Genomic DNA, 24158 nt, shown 5'->3' on the forward strand with positions numbered 1-24158 from the left:
TTTTCCATAGTCTGGAGATCAGATTGGGAAGAGGATGAAAAGGCCGGGACTACAACGTCTTGGTTAAGGTGAAAAGCCGAAACTACCTTCGGAACGAAGGAAGGAAGGGTTCTTAGGACCGCTCTGTCCTCGTGGAAAACCAAATATGGTTCCCGACAGGACAAGGCTCCTAATTCCGAAACTCTTCGAGCAGAAGCGATAGCTAAAAGAAAGAGGACCTTCCAGGTCAACCACTTTAATTCTGACACACGCAAGGGCTCAAAAGGAGGCCCTTTAAGCATTTCCAGTACCAGATTGAGATCCCATGGTGCTGTCGGCGGAACATAGGGAGGCTGAATATGCAGTACTCCCTGGAGAAAAGTCCTGATATCCGGTAAATCGGCTAATTTCTTATGGAAAAAACCCGAAAGTGCCGATACCTGGACCTTTAGGGAACCTAACCTGAGACCTGCCTCCAGGCCATCCTGAAGGAACGCTAACAAGCGAGTGAGGTGAAAGGAGGATGAGTGGCAAGTCCTACTTTCGCACCATCTAATATAAGCTCTCCAAATCCTGTGATAGATGCGAGCTGAAACTGGTTTTCTGGCTCGCATGAGGGTGTTCACCACATCTGGAGAGAAACCTCTAGCTCTCCAGAGGCTGGCTTCAACAGCCATGCCGTTAAACTGAGCTGAGGTAAATTCTGGTGTAGGAATGGACCCTGAAGGAGAAGGTCGTCTCGAGATGGAAGACGGAACCCTGGTCCTTCTGCCATGGAGATTATGTCCGCGTACCAGACTCGGCGCGGCCATGAGGGAGCTACTAGAATTACTGGTAGACCCCCCTGCCTGACCCGTCTGAGGATGCGAGGAAGCATGGAGATAGGAGGAAATAGGTACCCCATCCTGAACTCCCATGGCATGGTCATGACGTCTATTGCCACGGCTAAGGGGTCTCTTGACCTTGCGCAAAACCTGGGAACCTTCCTGTTGTGTCTGGAGGCCATGAGATCTATGTCCGGAAGGCCCCACCTCTGAACCAGGGACTGAAACACTTCCGGATGCAGAGATCACTCCCCCGGCATCATCTGGTTGCGACTGAGATAGTCTGCTTCCCAGTTGCGTATTCCTGGAATGAATACAGCCGATATTCCCGGAACATGAAGTTCTGCCCAAGACAAAATCTGGGCTGCAGTTTTCATTGCTGCTGCACTCCTGGTTCCTCCCTGTCTGTTGACATATGCTACAGCCGTGGCATTGTCGGATTGAATTCTGACAGGGTGGCCCTGGAGGAGGGATTGTCCTCCTTTGAGGGCTAGGAGAATAGCCTTCAGTTCCAACACATTTATGGATAGGGATGATTCCTGAACCGACCAAAGGCCTTGAAGCCGGAGGTGAAGGATTACCGCCCCCCCAACCTTTCAGGCTGGCGTCTGTCGTTGCTATGACCCACGCCCCCGGAGAGAAGGATCTGCCCACTGTTAAGTGATCCTGAATCAGCCACCACTGGAGGGATTCCCTGGACCTCGGGGATAGAGAGATCTTCTGTAGGTCCAGACGTAGGTGGGATCCTGACCACTTTGTTAACAGATCCCACTAAAAACAGCGAGAGCGGGCTCGAGCAAAGGGAATGGTCTCGAAGGAGGCCACCATCTTTCCCAGCAACCGCATGCACAAATGGATTGAGGGTCTGGGAGAGGACAAGACCTGGGAGGTTATACTCTGAATTGAGGTGGCCTTTTCGACAGGCAGGAACACCTTTTATTGGCTGGTGTCCATGATGAGGCCCAAGAAAACCATGCGCCGACACGGGACCATCTGAGATTTCTTCAAGTTGATGAGCCATCCGTGGCTCTTGAGAATCGCCAAGGCAAGGGATAAGTGATAACGCAAACAACTCTCTGAGGAGGACTTGAACAGATAGTCCAGATAAGGCACGACCTGAATGCCCAGAAGGTGCAGACGAGCTGTCATAACCGACATGACTTTTGTGAAAACCCTCGGTGCTGTGGAGAGGCCGAAGGGGAGGGCCCGGAACTGATAATGGGAGGGTCCTACAGTGAATCTGAGGAGGGACTGATGGCCCTTCCAAATGGGAATGTGAAGCTATGCATCTTTTATGTCTATGGAAGCCATAAATTGATCCTTCTCCAATCCGTTTATGACCGACCTCAGAGATTCCATCCGAAATCTGTCTACCCTTAGGTGTACATTGAGTGACTTTAGGTTTAAAATGGGTCGGAAGGAGCCGTCCGGCTTCTTCACAAGGAACAGGTTTGAATAAAAACCCTGTGTCTTTTGGAATTCTGGAACCCTGCAGATAACCTTCTGAGAGAGAAGAGAAGCGACACAATCCTGTATTGCTTGTCTTCTGGATGGATCTCGGGGTAGGGGGGTTACGAAGAACCGATGGGGTCTGGGACCCAGCAGGTCTATCCTGTATCCCCCTGATATAATGCCTCGAATCCAGGGATCCTGGGAGGACTCTGGCCACTGTTGAAGCAAAAGAGACAGACGACCTCCCACTGGGGTTTCCCCCCGGGGAACCAAGTGGTCGTCAGGACGCAGGCTTCTCCCGAGTCCTGGAGGCCTGGCGCCTGGCCGAAAAAGAGGATCTTCCTCTAGAGGAGGAGCCTTGGGCATTTGGCTGTTTACCCCTAAACGACTGTCCTCTGGACAAGGAGGATCCTCGAAAGGGCTGACGGAAGGAGCTGAACCGGGGTTTTTTGCTTCTACCTGGGAAAACCGGCAAGGAAGTACTCTTGCCCCCCGTAGCCTGGGATATTAAGGTATCTAATTCCGGTCCAAACAAACCTGCTGCTGAAAAAGGAATGATTTCAACAGTTTTTTTTGATTCTGCATCTCCTTCCCAGGATTTCAGCCATAGAGTTCTTCTAGCTGAAACGGATGCAGCCTGTATAGAGGAGGAGACAGCCGCTGAATTTTGAGCCGCCTCATAAATGTACCCCGATGCCGCTTTTAAGTGTAAGGCCAAGGGGAGTAATTCAGAACCCTGTAAGGCCTCTGCCAGCTGGTCTGCCCATACTTCCATGGCTCTAGCCACCCAAGCTGAAGCGAATGTGGGTCTAAAGGACGAACCTGCAGCCGCAAAGATAGATTTCAGTTGGGATTCAACCTTCCGGTCATTGGCATCCGGAAGGGACGCTGAACCAGGAGCTGGAAGTAAGGTGTGTTTTGCTAAACGTGCAATAGGCACATCTACTTTTGGGATACTTTCCCAACGAATTACCTCCTCCTCCTGTAAGGGGTACAAGGAGGAGAATCTTTTGGGAACTGAGAACCTCTTCTCAGGTTGTTTCCATGCTGCTTCAGCAATATCTACGAGTTCCCTAGAAGGGGGAAAACGGCAAGCCTTTCTTTTGGCTTTCTTGAACAGAATTCTGTCTCTAGGCGTAGGATCCTCCGGTTCTGGGAGGTCTAACGCTTGTCTAACTGCAAAAACCAAATCATTAAAAAATTGGTTTCTAGAACTATCCTCCTGTTCCGAAGACTGAACTTGGTCAGAATCGGAATACACTGCCCCCTCATCCTCAGAAGATTCCTCAGAATCTAAAAGGACCATGATAGGGTTATTCGATCTAGGTCTCTTCCTTTTAGTGTACGGGATGTTTGGGGACTCAAGCAACAAGTTAAGCTTATTTAAACCTTTAAGGAAAGCTGTGGACCATGTCGCTTCTGTGGAGATAGTGTTTTGGTCAGAAAAAGAAGAGGAAGGTCCTGGTAAGGACGCTCCAATAGACCCTGTAGTAACAGGGAGGCCCAGCTGAGTGCTATTACTAGAAGCCACCGAAGTAGCCATATTAGATAGCAATTGGTTAGATTGTAATACCATCTGAGCTAAGGAGGAAACCGACTGTGTCAGGGAGGCCACCCAGGCCGGCTCCTCCGTCAGAGGGGCTGTGGGCTGATGAGTCCGCACAGTGGAAGCCCCTGCATCACAGGCAGAACAGAGGGCCAATTTAGGGTCCCCCTGCCCACACGGTAATTTAACTTGACATTTTGAGCAAGTAAAATATTTTGCAATAGGGCCCTTTCCCTTATCTGTCATTTTTTATAAAGGAAGGCACACCAAACACACAGATTAAAGGGTTAATCTAGCTGTGTAACAGAGAGAATAGAGAGAGATATGTATGCAGAAAACAAATTGTATAACAAGAAACAACTAATCTGTATAATAAAAGTTGTACTTGCAATAATTAAACACCAATTGTTTTGTAGGCAAGCAGGAGACTATAATGTAAACCTTACAGCCTACTTTTTTTTCCACAGAAAATAAACAATATGTGTGTTTAAAGGCAATACTTAGCCCAGGGCCATAAAGGAGAGAAGTCCACGGCAGTCTGTCCAGTGTCTGCTCCCTCAGCTCTGATCTCTCTTCCCGGGCTTCCTTTGGCGCCAGAAGACTGGGATATACCATCTCTCTGTGGAAGGAGGGGGGAACTCTATGTATTAGCTCACCCCCCCCTTCAATAGCTCCAATCGTTGAAAAAAAGAAAAAAAAAAATGGAGCGTGACAGGTAGTGGAGACCCCTTTACAGAGGTCTCCGCAGCGACATACCCGGCGCCCTCCTCCTATGCATGAGGGGGGAACCGTGGTATAGCCCCCTTCCTCCTCTTCTCCGTAGCGCTGCTGGCCCGAAATACAAGATGGCCGCCGCTACTTGCAGATCCGATAACCGGCACTCTATGCCTGTCATGGCAGCGCCGGTTATCGGGGAGGCTGGAGGAGTGCAGCGGTCCATGAGACCGCTTGTCACTCCTCAGTTTAGGCACCCTTTTAGAAAGTTTCCCTGTCAGTGAGAGCCTCTGGCTCCCATCTGACAGGAGAATGCCTGCGCTGCTGGCTGTGAGTGTGTTCTCTCTCATAGAACACACTCCAGCACTGTCACCAGTAAGAAAGATAATAAAAAGTAAAAGAAAGAAATAATTTTTTTTAAGATTACACTAGCTATAAAAAACGCTGCCCAACTCCAGGGCACCTGAAAAAAACTGGAGAGTCCAGGGGGATTGTAGAGGGGAGGGGTCTGTCGGCAGTACTAAAACTTAACTAGTTAGGTGCCAACTCCCCCAAGCTCCCTCCACAACCCATGGTAAACAGTGTCCCCCAGACTGGATGAAAGAGAAAATAAAATATCACCCCTCTAACCTGCAACTCTCATTACTCGCTCCCATTCCTGGTTATAGGGCGTCTCAGAAAATAAATATAGAGTGTGTGTGTGTACTTTCCACATGCAACCTACAGACTCCCAAACCAACATGGCAGTGTTACTGGATCATATAACCCCAGTAAACATTTTGTATATCAGACCATCCAGATTGCAATCTGTAGCATTTAACGTTGTGCATTAGGGTTTCCTACAGATTTTAAGAAAGACCCTCTAACTTCTGGCCCTACCCAATTTTATTACAGTTTGCTCACAATTGTAATGCGCAGCAGAGAGTGCTAGCGCTATATAAATAATTGTAATATTTGGTTGCACAGATGGACATTGCTGACGAAGCATGCCTGGTCCTCATAGTGATCCACAGCATGAGGCCATTACCATGTGCATTGACCATTATGGAAAGTACCAAAATGCAGCCTGCTGCATCCAGCACCAGAACAGTAAGGACCAAGTGCCTTTGTAGTGGTGATCTACAGACAAGGTGAATGTAGCACAGGGCAATGTACTACTTGCGACACGCCGTTTCTGAATTAGTAGCCAATTGGTCGAGAGAGCGAAGGTGAGACAGCAGCTGTCTTCTCTGAACACTTCCGATTGGGCAAAAGACTGCTAGGAAAACTTAACTTCCAAATGGAAGCGCTATAAGTATCAAATGCCCAGTGGGCACTTCAAGGTTTGTTTTTCTTAATGGGTTAAAGAATAAACAATGTTCTTTATTTTTTTTAAGTCACCTTTAATATTACATTGAATTTGTATTTAAACAGGTTTTACCAAGGTCACACCTATAACTTTTGTGGACAGAAATTTTTCATAAAGGTCTCAGATTTGACGGCTTTACTGTTGGAATATGTGAATGCAGTAGTTCTCTTTAGCCATCACAATGGTTCATCAGCTGAGAGGGCAGTAGCTTAGATAGACAAGCTTTGGCCAAGCTAAGTGAAGGGCGCAAAATCATCAAGTAATTAAAGTTGTAGAAAGAGCTCACACAATAGAGTAAAAGGAATCCATTTAATCTGAGGTGCAGGTAGCGGCATCCGCAAATACCTGAAGCCAATATGCAGGTTCTATAAAAAGATCATTAATCTCTGTGGTAAATACGTCCTCTGTACTCACTTAAAAGCAAGACCCAGAAAGACATGACCAGCAGGCACGTAACTGAAGGACGGTGTAAGTGAACATACGTTCAACAATCACTCTAATAAGCATTCATTGCCTGGTAAATGCAGCAAAACTGCACTGCAGACATGACTACATGCGAGCTGAAGGAATTATTTACTCATAGGCCCAAGGGAAGTCATGGATACCACAAAACATGCTGGAAGAATGAGGAAATGTGATCCAAGAGTATACTCCCTGCAGAACACGGGATACAATTGGAAACAAGTACTGATAGTGTACAACATGAACCTCAAGTACAACCACAATTTATGAGGACTGGTAGCAGTGGATCATGAATAAAACCAGAATGCAAGAAACAATAGGCCCAAATGACTTTCATCTGTTCAAAGACATTAAGAAAAACTGATCAGTTAACATTGGGAAAATGCCATATTGTCCAGTTTTTTGGATAACTCATGGGGGAAGATGGCAAATACAGTAGTTATCTCTGCTCAATATTCCCCTTGCACCTCTATGGAGTGCAAGGAAAGATGAGCGGAGATTCCAGCCATTACATTGGCGCAAGGTGTCCTCACTGAATCTTACTCATGGTGTCCCAAAATAATAAAAAAATAAATATTTTTTTTTTTTAAATTAATCCAGAAACCCAAGAGAACAGCAAATACTCCACACAGTTACCCCATCAGCTAATTCTGCCACAACTAACACTAACAAGACCGCACCTTCTGATGTCCCCAACAAGCAGAGGGTTCTCCAAAACATTCCACCGATGGAACTTCTAAACTGTCACTAACTGTCTGCAAGCTCAGTCACCACCTGTGGTTTTACCAATGATGGCCTACAACACTAAAGTATAGGATTAGATAATTCCTTTCAATCTGCAGGCAACGATGTGGGCATGGGGAGGACATTAGAAGAAGAAACCCCTGGCCCAAGGATCACGGTTTCGGTAGTCACGCTGTCAGACAACCTAAAGGGTGGCATCGAAGTGGGTCTAGGACCAGAAGATTTGAACGAAAAGGCAATCTGTAAGAAGGACCTACGGCTATCACTAGTATGCGAGTACCATGTCCTACGTGGCCAAACTGGAGCCACCAGAATGGTCTCTTTAGTTTCTGTCACACCTGCGGGAGATTGGGAACGCACAGTCCAGTGAGGAAGAGGTACTAGCAAGACTCTGAGCGGACTCCGCTAAAGATAATGCCAGACCTGCCTCAGCCTAGGGAGCCCCACTAGTGGTTGGTACCAGCTGTGAAGGCAGATTTTGTGGGGCGCTTAAGAGAAAGAAAATAATTGTCTACCTCCCTGGTGCGAGTCATTACCAGAGTAACTTCACCTATGGATGTCGTCAGTGACCTAGCCCAAACTGGTTCCTCCTTGGCGGCCTATCCAATTGCAGGACGACGTTTCTCACACAACTCCCACCTCACACGGCTTGCAGGTCAGACTGTCCACAAGATAATATAGAATTACATTTAGCATAAACATAGTGTTAAACAGAATTTCCAGTGGATCCTTTCGTTTGGAAGTCTCCTTTTCAGCCATAGTGTGAAATTGAAGTAGCCACCGGAGAAAGAAGTAAAAGTTTTGGATACTCAGACACTGTAATAGTACAGGCAGTCTGGACACTCTGACATAGAGCCACAAACACTACCAATATATTTAGAGAGCAACAGGTAGATGAGGAAGCACAGCAGGAGTGAAGCAGCCTCATGCAGTGAGAAATGAGAATAGAAACACACCCAGACTAACCTCACCCGTTGCATGAGCTTAACCCCCACATGAGCACTTCCAGGAAGGGCTCTCTCTCTCCACTCTGTCAGAGCATGTTGCCGCTGCTTTTCTATACAGTCGTTCTCTTGCTCAGACCAATTGCTCGTTGCCAAGCCCTGCCACCGAAACAGTTCTCCCCCTGAAGGAAACCTGCTTTGGTGGTTTTCCCTTTTGTTTGTTCAAGCTGCTCGTTGCTAGAGGCAGAACTAGTCAGTGCCAGGGAGGCAGCTGTTTCAATGGGACGCTCGCACTACTATAAGGCAAAAGGAGCTGCCAAAATGATGGGAGAGCGCGCAGACCAATGGGCTACTGTCCCCTGATCAGGGACCCAAATTGAAAGCAGCCGATAGGCTATTCATTCCCTGGGAGGTGTCCTTGATCAGTAGTTAATGAGATCTGCACACACATATAGTGAAAAAAGTAAAATTAAATAAAAAAATAAAAATAAAAATGTATGGTGCCCTTGCTCCAAATTATACACCATGGTCACAGGGTCCCCCAATGGCAGGAAAATACATAGAGTGGTCATGTAATATTGTGAGCCTCTTTTCCATAAGAAACAAAACAAATCAGTGTCATTTAATTATAAAGTGTTCGCACATTACACAACGCTGTTGAATCAGTTTTATTTGGTGTTGGCATACTTACATTTCAGGGGAGGATACGGGGCGTTTATTTCCGGGTTTACCAGCCGAACCATCTTTGCTGGATTCTACAAGTGAATTTGTAACAGATTAAGGGTGAGAAAAACATCCAAGACAGACCCAAAACCAACAGAGTATTCTCAACATTAATGAATCATTTACCTTGCAACCACCTGACTTGTGTAGCAGGTCCATAGCCCTTTTCATTTCGCGCAGCAATCCGAAAGATGATTGCAGGTTTGGTGGTGTAGTCTATGTGAGCATTGGAAAGGCTGGAGGACTGCACCAGGCAGGAAGGATTAGGGCCACAGTATACCCGCATGAATGCCAGCTGAGCCGGCGTTGTTGACTTCTGTTCAGCACTCTGATTGCTTTGGATGGCCAGGTACACAGAGTACTCTATGATCTTCCCGGATGTAACAGAAGGAGGTTCCCACGTGAGGTGAGCACCATCAGGGCTCTGTAGAAAAAAATGATGCATAGCAGTTAGTGTACCTATCAAGCTGCACACTTCTCCATAAGAGGTAATCCACTAGGACTGTCAAAGCTGAAAAATGCGCACTTGTACTTTCGTTACTCAGACTACAAAGGAGTCTACATTTTAAGTAACTAATAAAACTTACATCATTTAAATACTTTATCATAGAAAATATGCATAACACTATTTTAAAATAGAAGTATAATCCTGAACTTTGTTTAAGACCTAAATGGCCTTTAAGCCAGCAGATGGGAATTCTTCTCATCATCCAACTTTTGGTACCTTGCTGATCTTTATGGCACACGGAGCACCTGGGAAACCAGGTAGACAGGTCTTAAAGGCAGAAATCTCACTGAAGGGTCCACGTCCACACGCATTTATTCCGGCAACACGGAATTTATAGGCAGTGCCAGGCTGCAGTTCTTGTTTCTTTAACTGGCTATAATCTGGGAGGACACCAGAGTCATCCTGCAGAATACAGAAGCATCATTATACTGTAGAAACAACAAATCCTCAAATTAAAAAAAGTACACAAGTGCCCGAGCAATACATTCGGGAAATTTCTTATCAGTGTAAATCATAGAGCCATTAGTGGCAATGGACTATTTGGTGTTTCAATGTAATCGAACAGGAAATCTGAAATGTTTATGAAAAAGGCTTCTCCACAATACTTTAAATATATCAAAACTGCTACCATTTGATTTAATTGAATATCTGCATTTAATTGTGGATCTTATTAGCAACTTTCATGTTATCTTGTAATTTACATTTATTGGTCCTTTAAACCCATTCCCCACAATATTTTTAAAAAGGTAGGTATAGCATCACTTCCAAGGGACACGTTAAAAGGAACACCAGGTGTTTGGATGGAGTATACACAGGACACGCGGCCACCCTCTAAGGTTAGAGGAGAGGAAATTTCACAACCAGCAAAGGAAGGGGTTCTTTACAGTAAGGGCAGTAAAGATATGGAATTCACTGCCAGGGAAGGTTGTGATGGCAGATTGAATAGATATGTTTAAGAAAGGGTTAGACAAATTTTTTGCGGAAAAGTGTATCCAGGGATACGACCGTTAATTAAAATGAAGGATAGTACTATAGATATAGGGTAAAAATAGGACTGCAATATTGGGTCTGTGGGGATTTTCACAATTGAAACAGACTGACTGTTGCTTACCCTGGATCAATTTGACTAGAGTGAGGGATCGCAGGAGATCCAAAATAGGTTGAACTTGGACTTTTTTCAACCTCATCAACATTTATTTATAAAGCACCAGAAATTCTTGTTACTATGTATGTATGTATGTATGTATGTATGTATGTATGTATGTCTTAGTAAGTATTATCTTCTGCCTTATAAGTAGACATGGACTATATATGCATCAGCCTTCAAACAAGTAGGTATAAAGCAATTATATTTTACATTTGAGCATTCAAATAACTTCATTTTGAGAAACCCAAGAACTCAGGCTGCATATGTCCTCCCCGTGTTTATGAACAGTCCAGCAAAATAAATGTATTTCATCACTCTGAACTCCACACCTCTTAATGGTACTCACATCAGTGCTAGATTCGTCAGCAGGCAAGTAGTAATGTGTCACCATCATATTTGTGGTTTTTATCACGCCAACATCAAACCATTGGTTCTCTTTTTTTAATTGAGCTTTAGGCTGCTGTGGGGGTAAATCCTGTTTCTGAAATGAAAGTAGGATGAATACCAGGATCACAAAGCAGACGCCTATAGAGCTTATTATGCACGTTTGTATAAACTTACTGATTCAATGCCATTTGCTACTTCGGCAAGAGCTGCGGCGGCCTGCAATTTTGCAGGACTGGCAATCACCACAGGCTGAGGTGCTGTGAAGGCGTTCGCTGGAGCCAAACCTGTCAAAGAAAACAAGGGATCACTATTTGTAGAGTACAAACTGCGGAAATTTACATACACACCCCAAAAAGGGAAGCTTTCTGCATTACCTAAATGCATATAGTGTTGACACTTACTGTCTGTGGCTGTAGAGGGTATAAGTGCTACTGCACTGGTCACTGCGTTCGTTAGCTCATTGAGCCCATTACTCTCACTAGCAGGATCGTTGAGGCTGTCCGCTGGTGCCAAGGCCTCCGTAGGCAATTGGTGCAACTGTTGCAACTGCTGTAGTTGCTGTAACTGCTGTTGGTGCAACTGCTGCTGCTGTTGTAATTGCTGCTGTTGAAGCTGATGTAACTGCTGCTGGTGCTGAGCTTCTTGTAATTGTTGCTGCTGATGAACCAGAGCCGCCAGCTCCTGCTGGGTCAGTACTATTGGAATTGTGGTGGTGGGTCCTTCAGACGTTAGATGACGCAGCTCAGCATGAGCCACGTCAGAAGTGTCCATCGACTCTGCAGACGCTGCTTGGAAACCCATAGGACAAAACACAAAAACTAGTTGCAGGAGATAGCATCACACCTTACTTATGCTATACTTAAAATTAATTTACTATTGAAGCATTATAAAGTAGCATTTTGGTTTCAAACCCATCCCTTGTTCGTACACCCTTTGGGAACTTACCCATCACCGCCTGCTGTGCGGCCTGCAGTACTGCCTGAATGGCCAAGGCCTGAGCCTCTTCAGTAGCAGCAGCCTGGGCAGCAGCTTCAGCCGCTGCAGTTACCGCTAGCTCCTCTGGCGTTAACCCAGTGACCATGAGCGTGGTTGTCTGGCCCTCTGCCATTAGCTCCTGAGGAAGGGAGAGCTGTTCAACGCCCTGTTGCTCAGCAGCTGCAGCCTCCTGAGCACGTTCAGCTTCCATTGCAGCTTGTAGCTCTGCTTCACTGTGCTCAGGCACTGCAGTGTCCATAGCCTGTGCCTCTGGTTCTCCCTGGGCATCCTCAGGAGGCTGGAGGAGGTCAGCGGAAAGCTGAGCTTGCGGTTGTTCATTGCAAGAGACCGCGTTTGAACCTTGCACAGCATCTTCAGAAGAGGGATCTGTCAGAGATGCAATATTCTGGAAGGACAAAGACCATGAAATAATACAAATTGTTGAAATAAAGAGAAAAGTGCTGGTGCCTGTATTACAGTAGGTAGACGTTACTATATGCTTACCGGTACAGAAGGGCCAGGAACAGGTGTGGATTGTGTCACAGTTGTCACTGCTCTGGAAACAATGGGCTGAACAGTTGAATGTGCTGGAGAAGAGGAGGCTGTGACCGCTACAATGGTCACTGGGGAGGAGGCAGCCACGGCACTGGTGCTGCTACTGGAGGCAGGTTCCTCAGCGGGGGCAGTTTCCTGCTCTCCTTGCCCATTCGCAGCTGGTGGTTGGTCTACAAAGGGATCATAAAGCAATTAGGGATTACTACTGTGCTGTCACACACAGACTAGTATACAATAGAGATAGATCAGAAATATATATTTATTCTAACACAAAATGCTCTTTTAGGCATTTGTTCCTATCAGGAATTGCAATCACACAAGTTTATTTAACAACACTTTCGAAAGAAGTGCTTTATAGTTTGGACGGCAAATATGACCTTCTCCTAACATTATAGAAGCAGCTTTCATTTGCTGCACAACATGAATTTAATCTGAAGCCTATTTAGCTGCACAAAACGCCAACACAGGTCCCAAACACTTATTCATACACTCTATGGTTAAACTCAGCTGTGCACAAGTTAACTGGAACAGATAATCTTACTTCCTAAAACAGATATATAAAACATTAAATCAGTATATAATAACTGGAAAGAACTAAACAAATTGGACTAATCACTTGTTGGCAAAACCTCAGTACCACGCGCCTACCCTTCCTGCAAGAACAAAGCCAAGTTCTGGAACAGGTGTGCGAGACGTTGTTATAGATTAAGAAGTCAGAGTTTTAGGTACAGTGCTGCCCCCCAATGGGGAGATTGACAAAACATCCAAATGTCAGTATCAACTTAAGATAATTTTTTATCAAATTAAAATGGCAGAATTGTCAGACTTAGAAAAAATGTATAAAGTACCAGGGATTAATTCAAACATTTCATTAATAAGTGCATTTTATAAATGATATTTGACAAGTATACAAGCTACAGTCTGAGATTTACAGCCTTTAATCTAGTCAACAAGAGATTCTAAAGGAGTCACTTTCAGTGCCGAGGATAGGTATTCACCTTATATAAATTAGTGGATTGTGCTGAATAACGATCAATAATTCGGAGTCTACAAAGCTCACTGAATTCACCTAAATGCTTTCACAAGAAACCCAATGCTAAAATAAAAAAATATAAAGTCCTGAAGATGGAGTCAACATTACTAGGCCAACACTGGACTAAGACACAAAACTTGTGTAGAACTTTGCAGTATACTAAAAGGTACAATACACAGTAATTTTTGACCCTCTAACATGAAGCTGACATTTATTCTCCCAGGAGGTTCTCTGATAATTCAAGCGTTGCATTTGCAGAAAAATCTATCGATTCATGACAGATTTATATGGCTGTCACTGCAACCATATAAATCTGGCACATGGATCCATTTTTATGTGTGTCGCCCAGAGCCAATCTGGAAGCTCCTTGGTGGTCATGTGAGTGGAGGGGGTGGAGTTTTATGCCATGAATGTTCAATAGCAGTGATTCATAAACTTTTTGGCAGCTGGCACCACAGATTCTCAAAATGTTTACGAACCTCCTTAAATATAAAAATTAAAATCAGAACATATGACTGAAGTATAAAAATGTATTCCATTTCAAACTCCATTTGAATCCGTGTATTAAAAATGATTTGCTATAATAAAAAAATCTGACTTTTTTTTGGGGAGACAAACCATAAAGATATAGTCTACCTGAGGACATTGGATCTTAAAGAAAAAATCTCCAAGCCATTTAAGCTCTTCCCTCTTCTACATCATGTAGAGAACGGATCTTTCCAAACAACCCCACAGGAAACAGCCGGAAAGAACCTCCAGAAAAACATTTAAACTTTGTTAAACTTTTAACAGAACAAGAGCACAAACATGGTGTGTTTTCGCAGAAAAGGATTTAACATAACAAAATACCCCGACCAATCTCTTTAACAAGGATCGTAGAGGACCAGAAGATCGGTCTGTCTTTTCTGACACATACTGGATGTTGTCAGGGCATTAAAGTAAGTGAAGAAATCCTATTACAATGGGGAATTATGCTGGGTGAAGTTCTGAGATCAAAGATATAGCCCAGATCCCTGATGCCGTCCACTCAGGAATCTGAAGTAGAATTAAACCACCGATACCAATAGAGAAACAGACGGCTCCAACCATAGCTGCCACTGGGTGGGCTAAAAACCGGTCACACAGACAAAACAGAGGACTGTGTCGCCTCCCAAGTCCTGGGCCAGACTGTTTGGCAAACAAACACTGAAGCCTACATCCCCCAATATTCGGACGCCTCTCTGATGTGCTCAATGAGAGTCACTAATTTAGACCTAGGCCTCCTGACTGCAAACCTTCCTGAAGTTGCTCTGACCACTATTCTACAGCCTTACAGACCCAAGAGGAAGCCGAGACAAGTCTATAGTCCGGCTCAGCCGACTCCTTGACCGACTAAACAATCCACCCTATTAGTCTCTTACAGTCCTCACCAGGGCTCAAGGAGTCCTCAATGTTCAACACAACTACCTTGTAAGCCGTCAGCCAATTACGGATCGCAGAAAGCCTGACACAGTTGTCAGCTTCCAGTGACCATTGGAGCGTGAAGTTCAAAATATAGTGGTGGGAAATTTAAAGATAAAAATAAAAAAAAAACGAAAGCCCAGCTACATCATGTGTCACCTGTCTGCAAGTAACTGGTTGACATGGTAATTACATGACACATTGCAAACTGTAAATCACCAACTTGCATCAAAACCTTAAAAAACTCCAGGGACTACTTACAGTGAGCCCGGCCCATGTTAAACACGCCGCATGTTTAGAGTGGACTTCTGGAGACTTCCTTTACAAACTTCAATGTCATAGACCTGAATGGTCAGATCCAAATGCTTCTTTAAAATAAACCCATTCAATAACTTTGTATTACCTTATCCTATCATAAAACATACAGTGCACCCTGTATATACCGCCAATTTAAAACAGGTCAAAAAAACTGGCATTACAAAGAGGGCAAATACAATTAAAAGAATGTATCTGGTGGTAACTAGGATTCTAAGACTACACCACTTTATGCATTATATAAGACATTTAGTCAAATTATGGGCCGAGTGTGGTACATTTAAAGAGATTACTATACTATAAAACCATCCAGGAACCTCACCTTGATTAGAGCCCATGGTGGCTGTAACAGTTGTAGCTGTATGGGTAGTTCCGGTTTCATGCGTCTCACAAGGTGGGTTTGAGCAAACCTGCTGTGTGGGAACAGCTGGAGGCGCGTTGGGTCCCATATTAGACGTAGATGTGGTTGCAGTATTGGTGGTGTGTGTTTCATGGGTTTCGCAAGGTGGATTAGAACACACACGTTGTTCTAAAGTGTTTGGGCTAGATTCTGTAGGCATTACGGTGGTTCCCGTACAGGTTGTCTGGTGAGTTCCGCTAGAAGATTGCTGTGTATTTTGACCTTGTTCTACGGCAATATTGGACCTTGCTGTAGTTGAGGTGTTGGTTGTACCAGTCTCATGAGTCTCACAAGGTGGGTTAGAGCAAACTGGGCTTACAATCTGGTTGACTTGTGCAGCTGAATCTGCTGACACCGTCATGGTGGTGCGAGTAGAACTTGCCTGATGGGTCTCGCACGAATCACCAGCAGACCGCTGGTTATTTTCTGATGTCCCAGAGTTGATGTTGGACTTTGCTGTGGTTGCAGTCTGAGTAGTGCCAGTCATCATAGTCTCGGATGAATGATTAGAGGATACTGGCTGGGCTTGTGCACCGATGGATTTGTCAGCTTCTTTGCTAGACGCAGTACCATGTTCCACCTCTAGAAGACTAGACGAGCCAGAACTATATTCTGCATTCACAGACATGGTGGTTTTCGTAGAAATGGTTTGATGCGTTTCGCACGGTGGGTTGTTTGGTGTTCTCTGTATGTTCTCTGACAGTCCTGTGCCTATATTAGACCTTGCGGTGGTTGGTGTGTGAGTGGTGCCAGTTTCATGAGTTTCAGACGGTGGATTAGTGCACAACTGGACAGCATTACCCGGCTGCTCTGTTGCCAGATTAGATGTAGCCATAGTAGCCGTGTTTGTTGTATTGGTCTCATGCGTTTCACAAGGTGGGTTAGAGCAAATTTGCTGTAAATCTTCCGACTGTTCGCTCATAATGTTAGTAGGCACAGTCATAACTGTGCGGGTAGATGTGGTCTGTAAAGTCTCGCAAGGTGGATTATTTGGTGGTCTTTGCAAATTTTCATTGCCAATATTTGGCCTGGCGGTAGTTGGAGTCGGCGTTGTGCCAGTCTCATGAGTCTCACAAGGTGGATTAGAACACACTCTGACCACCATTTCTGTCTGCCCATTGCCAATATTTGACATTGCTGTAGTTGAGGTCTGAGTAGTTCCAGTATCGTGGGTCTCACAGGGAGGATTTGAACACACTCTTACTATAGTTCCCAGCTGAGCACTGCTGATGCTTGCCATGGCGGTGGTTGGAGTTTGTGTTGTTCCCGTTTCATGCGTTTCACACGGGGGATTGGAACACACTCTAACAACGCTTCCATTCGCCTGGCCCATTGTTACATATGTCCCAGGTTCCTGGCCTTCACATACAAACTGCAGTGTGCCACCAGGTTGCTGAACAATGCTGCTGAGATTCACAAGGGTGGTGGTGGCAGTATTTGTGGTTCCTGTTTCGTGGGTCTCGCAGGGGGGATTGGAACATACAAGGGTGACTGTGCCAGGTGGTTGGTGGTCTCCTTGGCCTGAGTCAGCTATAGTTACTGTTGTTGTGGGCTGATCCGTAGTTGGCGAAGCCAAAATAGAGACAGGAAGGTCATGGACAGGCTGGGCTTCCACACCGCTAGGAGTGGTGATTAAAGTCACTTGGGTTGGCTGAGACATTGGCTGAAGAAAAAACAAAAAGAAGAAGATCACGTACACTATAAAGTCCACAGGTAAACAAAGTTACATACAACAATATAATGCATAGGGTTTTCTGGCTTTTTCCCCTCATTAAAGTGTCACAACAAGGTACAGCTGCTTCTATCGAATAAGACTATGGTTCCAATAATGCTGTGTAAAGCATCATTTATATTAAAATGAACCAAAACTTTGCTGTTCAACAAAATCAGTGTTTAGCTTTTCACATGTCAGTCTAAGAGAAAAACAAAGCCAATTAAAGAATAAAAAAAAATTATGTTTTTCAATATTACTTAATAGTCCTGTTTTAATTACAGAAGACCTTAAGGAAAAGATGTGAAGCAGCCTTGTCACCTGCATAGTGATTGTCGGTGTGCTCAGCCCAGAGGCTGCAGTGAGAGAGGTCTGAGCTGCCGACATGGTGATGGCTCCAGGATTGATCACCTGACTTGATAGCGTGGCAATGGTTCCCAAGGTATTTATTGGAGTTGCAAGTGAAGCAGTGTTGTGTACCCCACCTCCTGCCAGACTTGATGAAACGGTTCCAGTGACTGTGCCAAGAGTGGTCATCCCTGATTACAAGAAGTCAAAATAAAATGTAAAATAAAACAAAAAAAAACACAAAAACAAAAAACAAACACAAAACTAATTGTAACTAAACAAAGCATCAATATTAGAGCGATACAAATGTCACAATACATTATCTGTTAAATGTGAAACCCTACGAATCTACTCCTACCAGTGCCCAGACCATTTTGGGGAGAAAAAAAAAAAAAAAAAGTTATATAAAAATAAACGATTCTTTACTGCTCATTCCCATTGAAACAAAGCATCAGAAGTTGGATAAAGCCAAAAGGTAAACAAGCTCAGCATTCCATGTTCTCCATCATGCTAGAAGTCAAACAGAGCTAGGTAAGGAATGAAGGGGGATTTTTGTACTTCTTGTTAAATCCCTTTCTGAGGCTCAGGCGTACATGTGCGCGTGGGGGAACATTGAGGGCAGTTTCATCCCTTAAGATGTTGTACTTTTGGTTTGATCAGGTGACTTACTGAAACCTGTTGCTTTGAGGACTCCTTTAAACAAGATTTTGTTTTCTTCCCTAAATTGCTTTCAGTTTTGTCCTAATAGCAATGCAACTTTTTCACTACTTGGCCATGGAAACATGTGTCACATGTGGAAGAGTGGTCCCTAGGTCTAAATAATAGAGAACTTACAAATGCAACAGGAGAAATGGGGAGGGGGAAGGGGGGGGGGGGGGGGCAGAGGATGTCCACACTTAGGTAACCCAAGTCTAAATAACTTCGTTAGTAAGAACTTGAGCATAATCTTTGGTCTATGATGGAAAATAAATAAACTAAAAACTCTGATACTCAAATGTTTATGGCTACATAACACACCACCACCTACCTGTTGTCCCCTTAACCACCAGAGTAGTCACAGTCGGTTTGACTGCAGATACAGTCACAGGAGTGACAAGTCTCATGCCACTCATGGGCACAGTTCGGAGGATAGTGCCAGGCTGGCCAGGAGCTCCCTTCAAAACCACCTGTCAAATACAGAAACACTATTTAGACCTGACAGAAAGAAGCCAAAATGCAATTTTAGATACAGTAATTGTCTCCTTTTGTACACAGACCTGTGTTAACCCCTGTTGTCCATGGCTTGTTGTAAGTTTAGGAACAGCGGTTATTATTTTTGCTGGTGTCCCAGTGCCTGATGTTACCATTTTGGTTGTGAGGATAGTAATTGGCGACTTCATCCCAGCGCTGCTTGTAACACCTATAATAAAAATCAGACCCAAATCAAGATGTAATTAAAACAAAATTATACATTTCTGATGCCAGCATCTTAATTAGAGGAGGACGGGAGATCAGGTTATATTAAAATCTCTGCTAAAACTGAACATAACATAACAGACCCCTTGGATCACACACACACACACCTGTTGCTCCTGCCTGTGTGATAATTGCAGACATCGGTATAGTTTTTATGATTGTCGTGGTTCCCGGCTTTGTGGTGTTTGGCGAGACACTGCTGATGCCCAAAATGGTAGGCTTGGTGCCTGTTCCTCCAGCCTGCGTGGTGGTGATTATAGTTGTGGGTTTGCCATCTGCTGAGGTCACCAACTTCAATATTGTTCCTGCAGGAAGAGGTCCCTTGGTCTAGACATAGATAAGGAGTGGGAAAAAAAACAAAATTAAAAGAATTTTAAACTGAAAACAAGCAACATTGTGCTAAACAAGTTACTGGATGGCAATCACAAGCATAAAAGGTTACCACTATTTAGAACCCTCCCTTCAGCAATACCTGAATGATCTGTGTTAAGGGCCCAGAAGACGCCTGTCCTGTTATTGCAGACGTTTGGACCGGTTTGGTTTGGACTACAGACATCATTTTACCAAGATTTGAAATCTACGAAAGAAAAGCAGCACTTAAGGGTTGACAAGCAAAGGGAGTCAATGCCCACTACATGTTAGTATCTTCTCCAACCAACACCCATAATAGAGGAACAACTTACCAAAGTGCTGCCACCGGGCACAGAAATCGGACTCTTCACCAGAGTGATGGTCTTTGTGACTCCTCCTACTACGGTAGTTACAACTTGGGCTTGCTGGGCGACTGTGACCGTTCCCGATTTATGCACAGTTATGATGGGTCGAGTCTGTGTGTTGGCAGCAGAAGAAACGGAAGTGCCCACTTGTGCTGCCGCGGTCTTCAACATGCGCGTGGCTGGGTTACTGACCTGTGATGAAAAGGGGAACTATAAAACGATTATTACTTCCATTCAATAAATTGACAGTTTCAAAAATACAATATCTGCTGACAAATGTCATGTATACATAAACCTGAACACTGAACAGAAAGAGCAAACAAAACCACAAAACTTCAAACCACTCTTCTGTAAACATATCAACAATACCCAACATAAGCCCCTTTCTTACCATGATTGGAGAGGATGCCATTTTCACAGAAGTAGGGAGTGTGGTTGCGCCAGAGGACATTGCAACAGATTTCACCATGGTGGTTCCAGCAGGCATGGTCAGCATGGTGGGTGCAGAGGAAGGAGGTATCTTCTGTGTAGCAGCTGCTGCTGCAGCAAGAGCGGCCATGCCGCTCATTGGTTGACTGCCTCCAATAGCCTGTGGTCACATATCAAGATCGTAAGTACATCTTCTTAGTTATGAAGACTGCCGTGTTATTAACTTACTATCATCAACACACACTATTCTTAAATAGTTTTGTTCAACAAACCACACACACACACACGGATAAAGGCATGTCATTCAGATAATACTTACAGCCCCTTGAGTGCTTTGGGCAGGCATCACCATTCTCACACCAGGGGGAAGAGAGGTGAGAGTTACTGGCGATTTCCCAACTTGCGTAGCTGGCCGAACAGTAAGAAGTGGTGTACCGACTGTGGACTGCGGTGCCCCAACCTTCAGGACAGCTGGGACAGCTAAAACAAATTGGTACATTTATAAAGATGTTTATAATTATATTTTAGATAGACACAGACATAGAAGAGGGGGTTGGTGGAAGACACAGTGTAGCAGGTATTTAGCCAAGAACTTGCCTTGAGGACGTGGAGCAGCAGAAACAGCAATTGGGCTCCCAGGGATTGTAGGCAAGACCTGAATAGTGGCTGTCGTAGGAGGCATAGAAGCAGCCTGTGGGATCAGGGTGATGCCGGCGTGAGCGACAGGTTGTACAGTTGGAGCAGCTGCTGCAGGAGCTGGGCTCTTGGGCGGATTTACTGGCACAGACGGAACAGGATTGGCCGGCGACATGGCTGCGGCAGCAGCTGGGATGTCGTATTTCTGAAGTTGCAACAAGTAACTGTCTGCAGTGGATACTGCTCCCCAACTCACCTCCAGCGAGTTTGTATTGGCTCTGACTAACTGAACACGAGCAGGAGCAGGGGGCTTCTCTGTGAAAGACAGAAGAGTGAGTCACTAAGCCCCAGACACCTGAACATTTGCATCCTAAAGAATGGGGATTATAATCATCTACGATAATACAGGAGAACCAATCATTTTTTTTAGCAACAAAGGCATTTGCACAGAAGAGTTGGTTACAGTAATTGCTTAAAGTGGATTACACACTAACTTAGAAAAACCAAATCCTGCAGGTAGATGACGGAACAGTTCAAATCAAGGAACAAAGGTTTCATGAAGTAATTTAGAACCGCATAGATTCATAGTTACTTAAGCATGCCGGAACCGGTTACTCACCTGTTTCAAGATACCACAGGTCCTTACAACACACTTGGTTATTCCAGGCTTTACGGTAGCCATCTCGACCGCTCCATATATACAAACGGGTATTGATTGCTACAGCACAGTGGCCAGCACGGGCCCGTGGAATGTTATCCTCCATAGTATCCATGACAATATGTTCCCATATCATGGAGTCTACAATTGTAAATAGACACTGGTTAACAAAACCCACCTAGAATAAATGGGGACAATCTTCTAAAACTAGCCAGTGCCTTAAGCAACCACAAATAAAATTACTTACCAAGATTGAGACAAGCAAGGGTGTTTGTACATTTCCATTCCTTCTCATGGGTGGCAACTTTGACGTCGTCCATGACCAAAGGCACCCAGCCTCCAAAAACATACATTCTGAAGGAGAAGAAAAAAAAATGAAATCTATCGTTTTCATAATATTGGAGCGAGTAATCAAAAGGAATGTAGGAGAATGTGTGTATTTAGCTTTCATCGTGGCCTGTTATCTGCAAGCACTACTGCTTATTTTCTTGTATATTCGGCCTGAGACTGCTTAGTGACATCAGTTTGACTACCGTGTATGACGTCTACTATTATGGCCACTGGTAACTAACGTTTGTTGGCAAATTGTTTTTGAAAACAAAAAGGTCTTTAAATTTTTACAAAAAAATAAAGAATGGAAGGTAAGAAGACAACGAAGGCTTACTTGTTGCTTATAGTCGTAGCAGAATGAAGACTTCTAGGAAGAGGAGCAACACCATTCAGATTGGGTTTACTCCATGTCAGCGTGTCTAAAAAAAATAAATAAAATAAGCAGAGAGCATAGTTTAGACCGAAAACGTACAAGATCATCATCCCTGCTAGTAGCAGACAGTTAGTGTAAAAATAAAAAGTCTGAGGGGCATGTGTGGAGATCCGAGAAGCATGTGGCAGATTTTGTGGGATCTGAGGGTATTTTGTGACCAGTGGGGTCTGAGTAGCATGTGGTGAAGTTTTAGAATCAGTAATGGTGGGGAGATTGTAGTTGTCTTGGGGCTCTTTTTTTTTTTGTCCCCCTCTTTCAAAATAATGGTAATGTGGAGGTTGGAAAGCCCTTGAAGATCATCAAGTTCCAAATCAATGGACTATAGTGAGGAGGTGTGTTTTAAAAGTCTCTTGTCAGGGGGAAGGGGGGTAGGGAGTTCCATAGAGGGGAGCAGAACGGGTGAATTTTTGAAGGCGGGAGGGAGAGAGAGATGGATATCAGATAGAAGGGGAGGCGGATGTCAGATACAGATCTAATGTGTAAAGATGGAGTACATCGTGTGATGACATCTGATGTATGACGGGGATGTGCTGGTGAGTAGCTTAAATTGAATTCTGAGGGTTAAATTTATTAAGCTGCAGGTTTGAAAGTGGAGATGTTGCCTATAGCAACCACAGTCTAGCTGTCATTTTGTAGAATGTACTAAATAAATGACAGACTTATTGGTTCAAATAGCCAACATCTCTACTTTTTAAAACCCGCGGCTTGATAAATTTACCCCTTGATGTTATGAGAAGCCAGTGTAGGTATTTGTAGAATGGTGCTGCATATGGGGATCAGCAAGAGAAAGCTTATTCTCACTGCAGTATTTAAGATGGACTGTAGCAGGGATACTTGAGAGACTTTAGTTGGGTAGTGACACTGGGAAGGATAAGCTCTGTTTCGTGCCTACGGAGATTGTAGTAGCATTGGGACATCAAAGTTGAGATGGCATAGAGGAGGTGAACTCATAGAACAAGAGGATTAAGAGGTATGGAGAAGCCTCAGTTATATAGAGGGAAAGAGCATTCAGTTTCTCAGATTAGACAATGGTATTCCAATTTGCGAGAGCGGAATGGCAAAAATCAACATTAACAGAGCAAGTTTAAAAACAAGAGTTTCTATTATTCAAATACTGAGGAAAAAAAGTAAACTTACCTATATCCAATATCCACAGGTCACCAAGCCGGCATCCACTCATACCACCATATATTACCAAGCGAGACTTTTTGCTGTCTTTATCGGTGTACACCACAGCAGTGTGAGATTCCCGGGGTGGAGGCAGAATACCATAAGTTATGGGGATGTCCCAAGCTACAACACCAGAGCCAGGACGCAACTCCAATATGTACAGATCATTCAGGTACCTTTTTCGAAGAAAGAAGAAAAAAAAAAAAAAAAAAATTATACATACAGTGGCGTGTATAATATATATTTTATTGCTTGCATTGTACAATAAACGCAATACAAAATGGGCAAAAACAGACGCTCAGGATTTGCAAACCTGGGAATGTTGTTCTTTGGGTCCTCACTGTCGTTTGCCAACCCACCAAACAAGTAGCATTTACTTCCCACCAATGAAAAACTGTGTCCGAGCCGTGGACAAGGAGGAGGACCATTTTTGGGCGCTTTGGCTTTCAATCGCTTCCATTCCCATCTGCTTGCCTGAACACAAAAGAGAACAGAGGTCAAAACACAACCTAGTCCCTCCCCTTCCTTATAGTCCAGACACATTTAGAAATACTGATATATAATCCAACATCCTCTCTTCCAAAATACTTTCAAGAGTACAAGAATAGCAGAACTAACACCTATCATTACATTGTACAATTATTATGAAATTTGCTTTAAAAACTATGAAAGAGTGGATCTCAAGACTACAAGCAATGGTAAAATTAAGTAGGTCCTTGGGGGATGTAAAGACTCACTTATATTTCTAATGAACTTGGCAAAGAAATGTAAATAAA

General features: G+C 44.2%; 1 protein-coding gene across 3 annotated transcripts in view; it reads right to left on the reverse strand.

The window, feature by feature from the left end:
* Nucleotides 1-24158, reverse strand: part of HCFC1 (host cell factor C1) — a 34751-nt gene that overhangs the window by 4483 nt on the left and 6110 nt on the right. The window contains exons 3-25 of one of the 3 annotated variants that reach the window (XM_075184851.1): nucleotides 23696-23856; nucleotides 23350-23558; nucleotides 22114-22198; nucleotides 21697-21803; nucleotides 21411-21590; nucleotides 20753-21106; nucleotides 20475-20635; nucleotides 20118-20315; nucleotides 19694-19918; nucleotides 19483-19587; nucleotides 19118-19337; nucleotides 18812-18954; nucleotides 18583-18721; nucleotides 17529-17746; nucleotides 15419-17159; nucleotides 12258-12478; nucleotides 11724-12159; nucleotides 11180-11566; nucleotides 10953-11062; nucleotides 10738-10872; nucleotides 9461-9646; nucleotides 8863-9160; nucleotides 8705-8768 (exon numbers count right to left, since the gene is read on the reverse strand). In XM_075184851.1, coding sequence (XP_075040952.1) covers nucleotides 8705-8768; nucleotides 8863-9160; nucleotides 9461-9646; nucleotides 10738-10872; nucleotides 10953-11062; nucleotides 11180-11566; nucleotides 11724-12159; nucleotides 12258-12478; nucleotides 15419-17159; nucleotides 17529-17746; nucleotides 18583-18721; nucleotides 18812-18954; nucleotides 19118-19337; nucleotides 19483-19587; nucleotides 19694-19918; nucleotides 20118-20315; nucleotides 20475-20635; nucleotides 20753-21106; nucleotides 21411-21590; nucleotides 21697-21803; nucleotides 22114-22198; nucleotides 23350-23558; nucleotides 23696-23856 — 6083 coding nt within the window. Of the gene's footprint in view, nucleotides 1-8700; nucleotides 8769-8862; nucleotides 9161-9460; nucleotides 9647-10737; nucleotides 10873-10952; nucleotides 11063-11179; nucleotides 11567-11723; nucleotides 12160-12257; nucleotides 12479-15418; nucleotides 17160-17528; nucleotides 17747-18582; nucleotides 18722-18811; nucleotides 18955-19117; nucleotides 19338-19482; nucleotides 19588-19693; nucleotides 19937-20117; nucleotides 20316-20474; nucleotides 20636-20752; nucleotides 21107-21410; nucleotides 21591-21696; nucleotides 21804-22113; nucleotides 22199-23349; nucleotides 23559-23695; nucleotides 23857-24158 lie in introns of those variants that run through there. The other 2 variants (XM_075184850.1, XM_075184852.1) reach the window with 2 other exon arrangements.

The sequence above is a fragment of the Mixophyes fleayi genome, chromosome 9 (assembly GCF_038048845.1).
Source record: "Mixophyes fleayi isolate aMixFle1 chromosome 9, aMixFle1.hap1, whole genome shotgun sequence".
NCBI lineage: Eukaryota > Metazoa > Chordata > Amphibia > Anura > Limnodynastidae > Mixophyes > Mixophyes fleayi.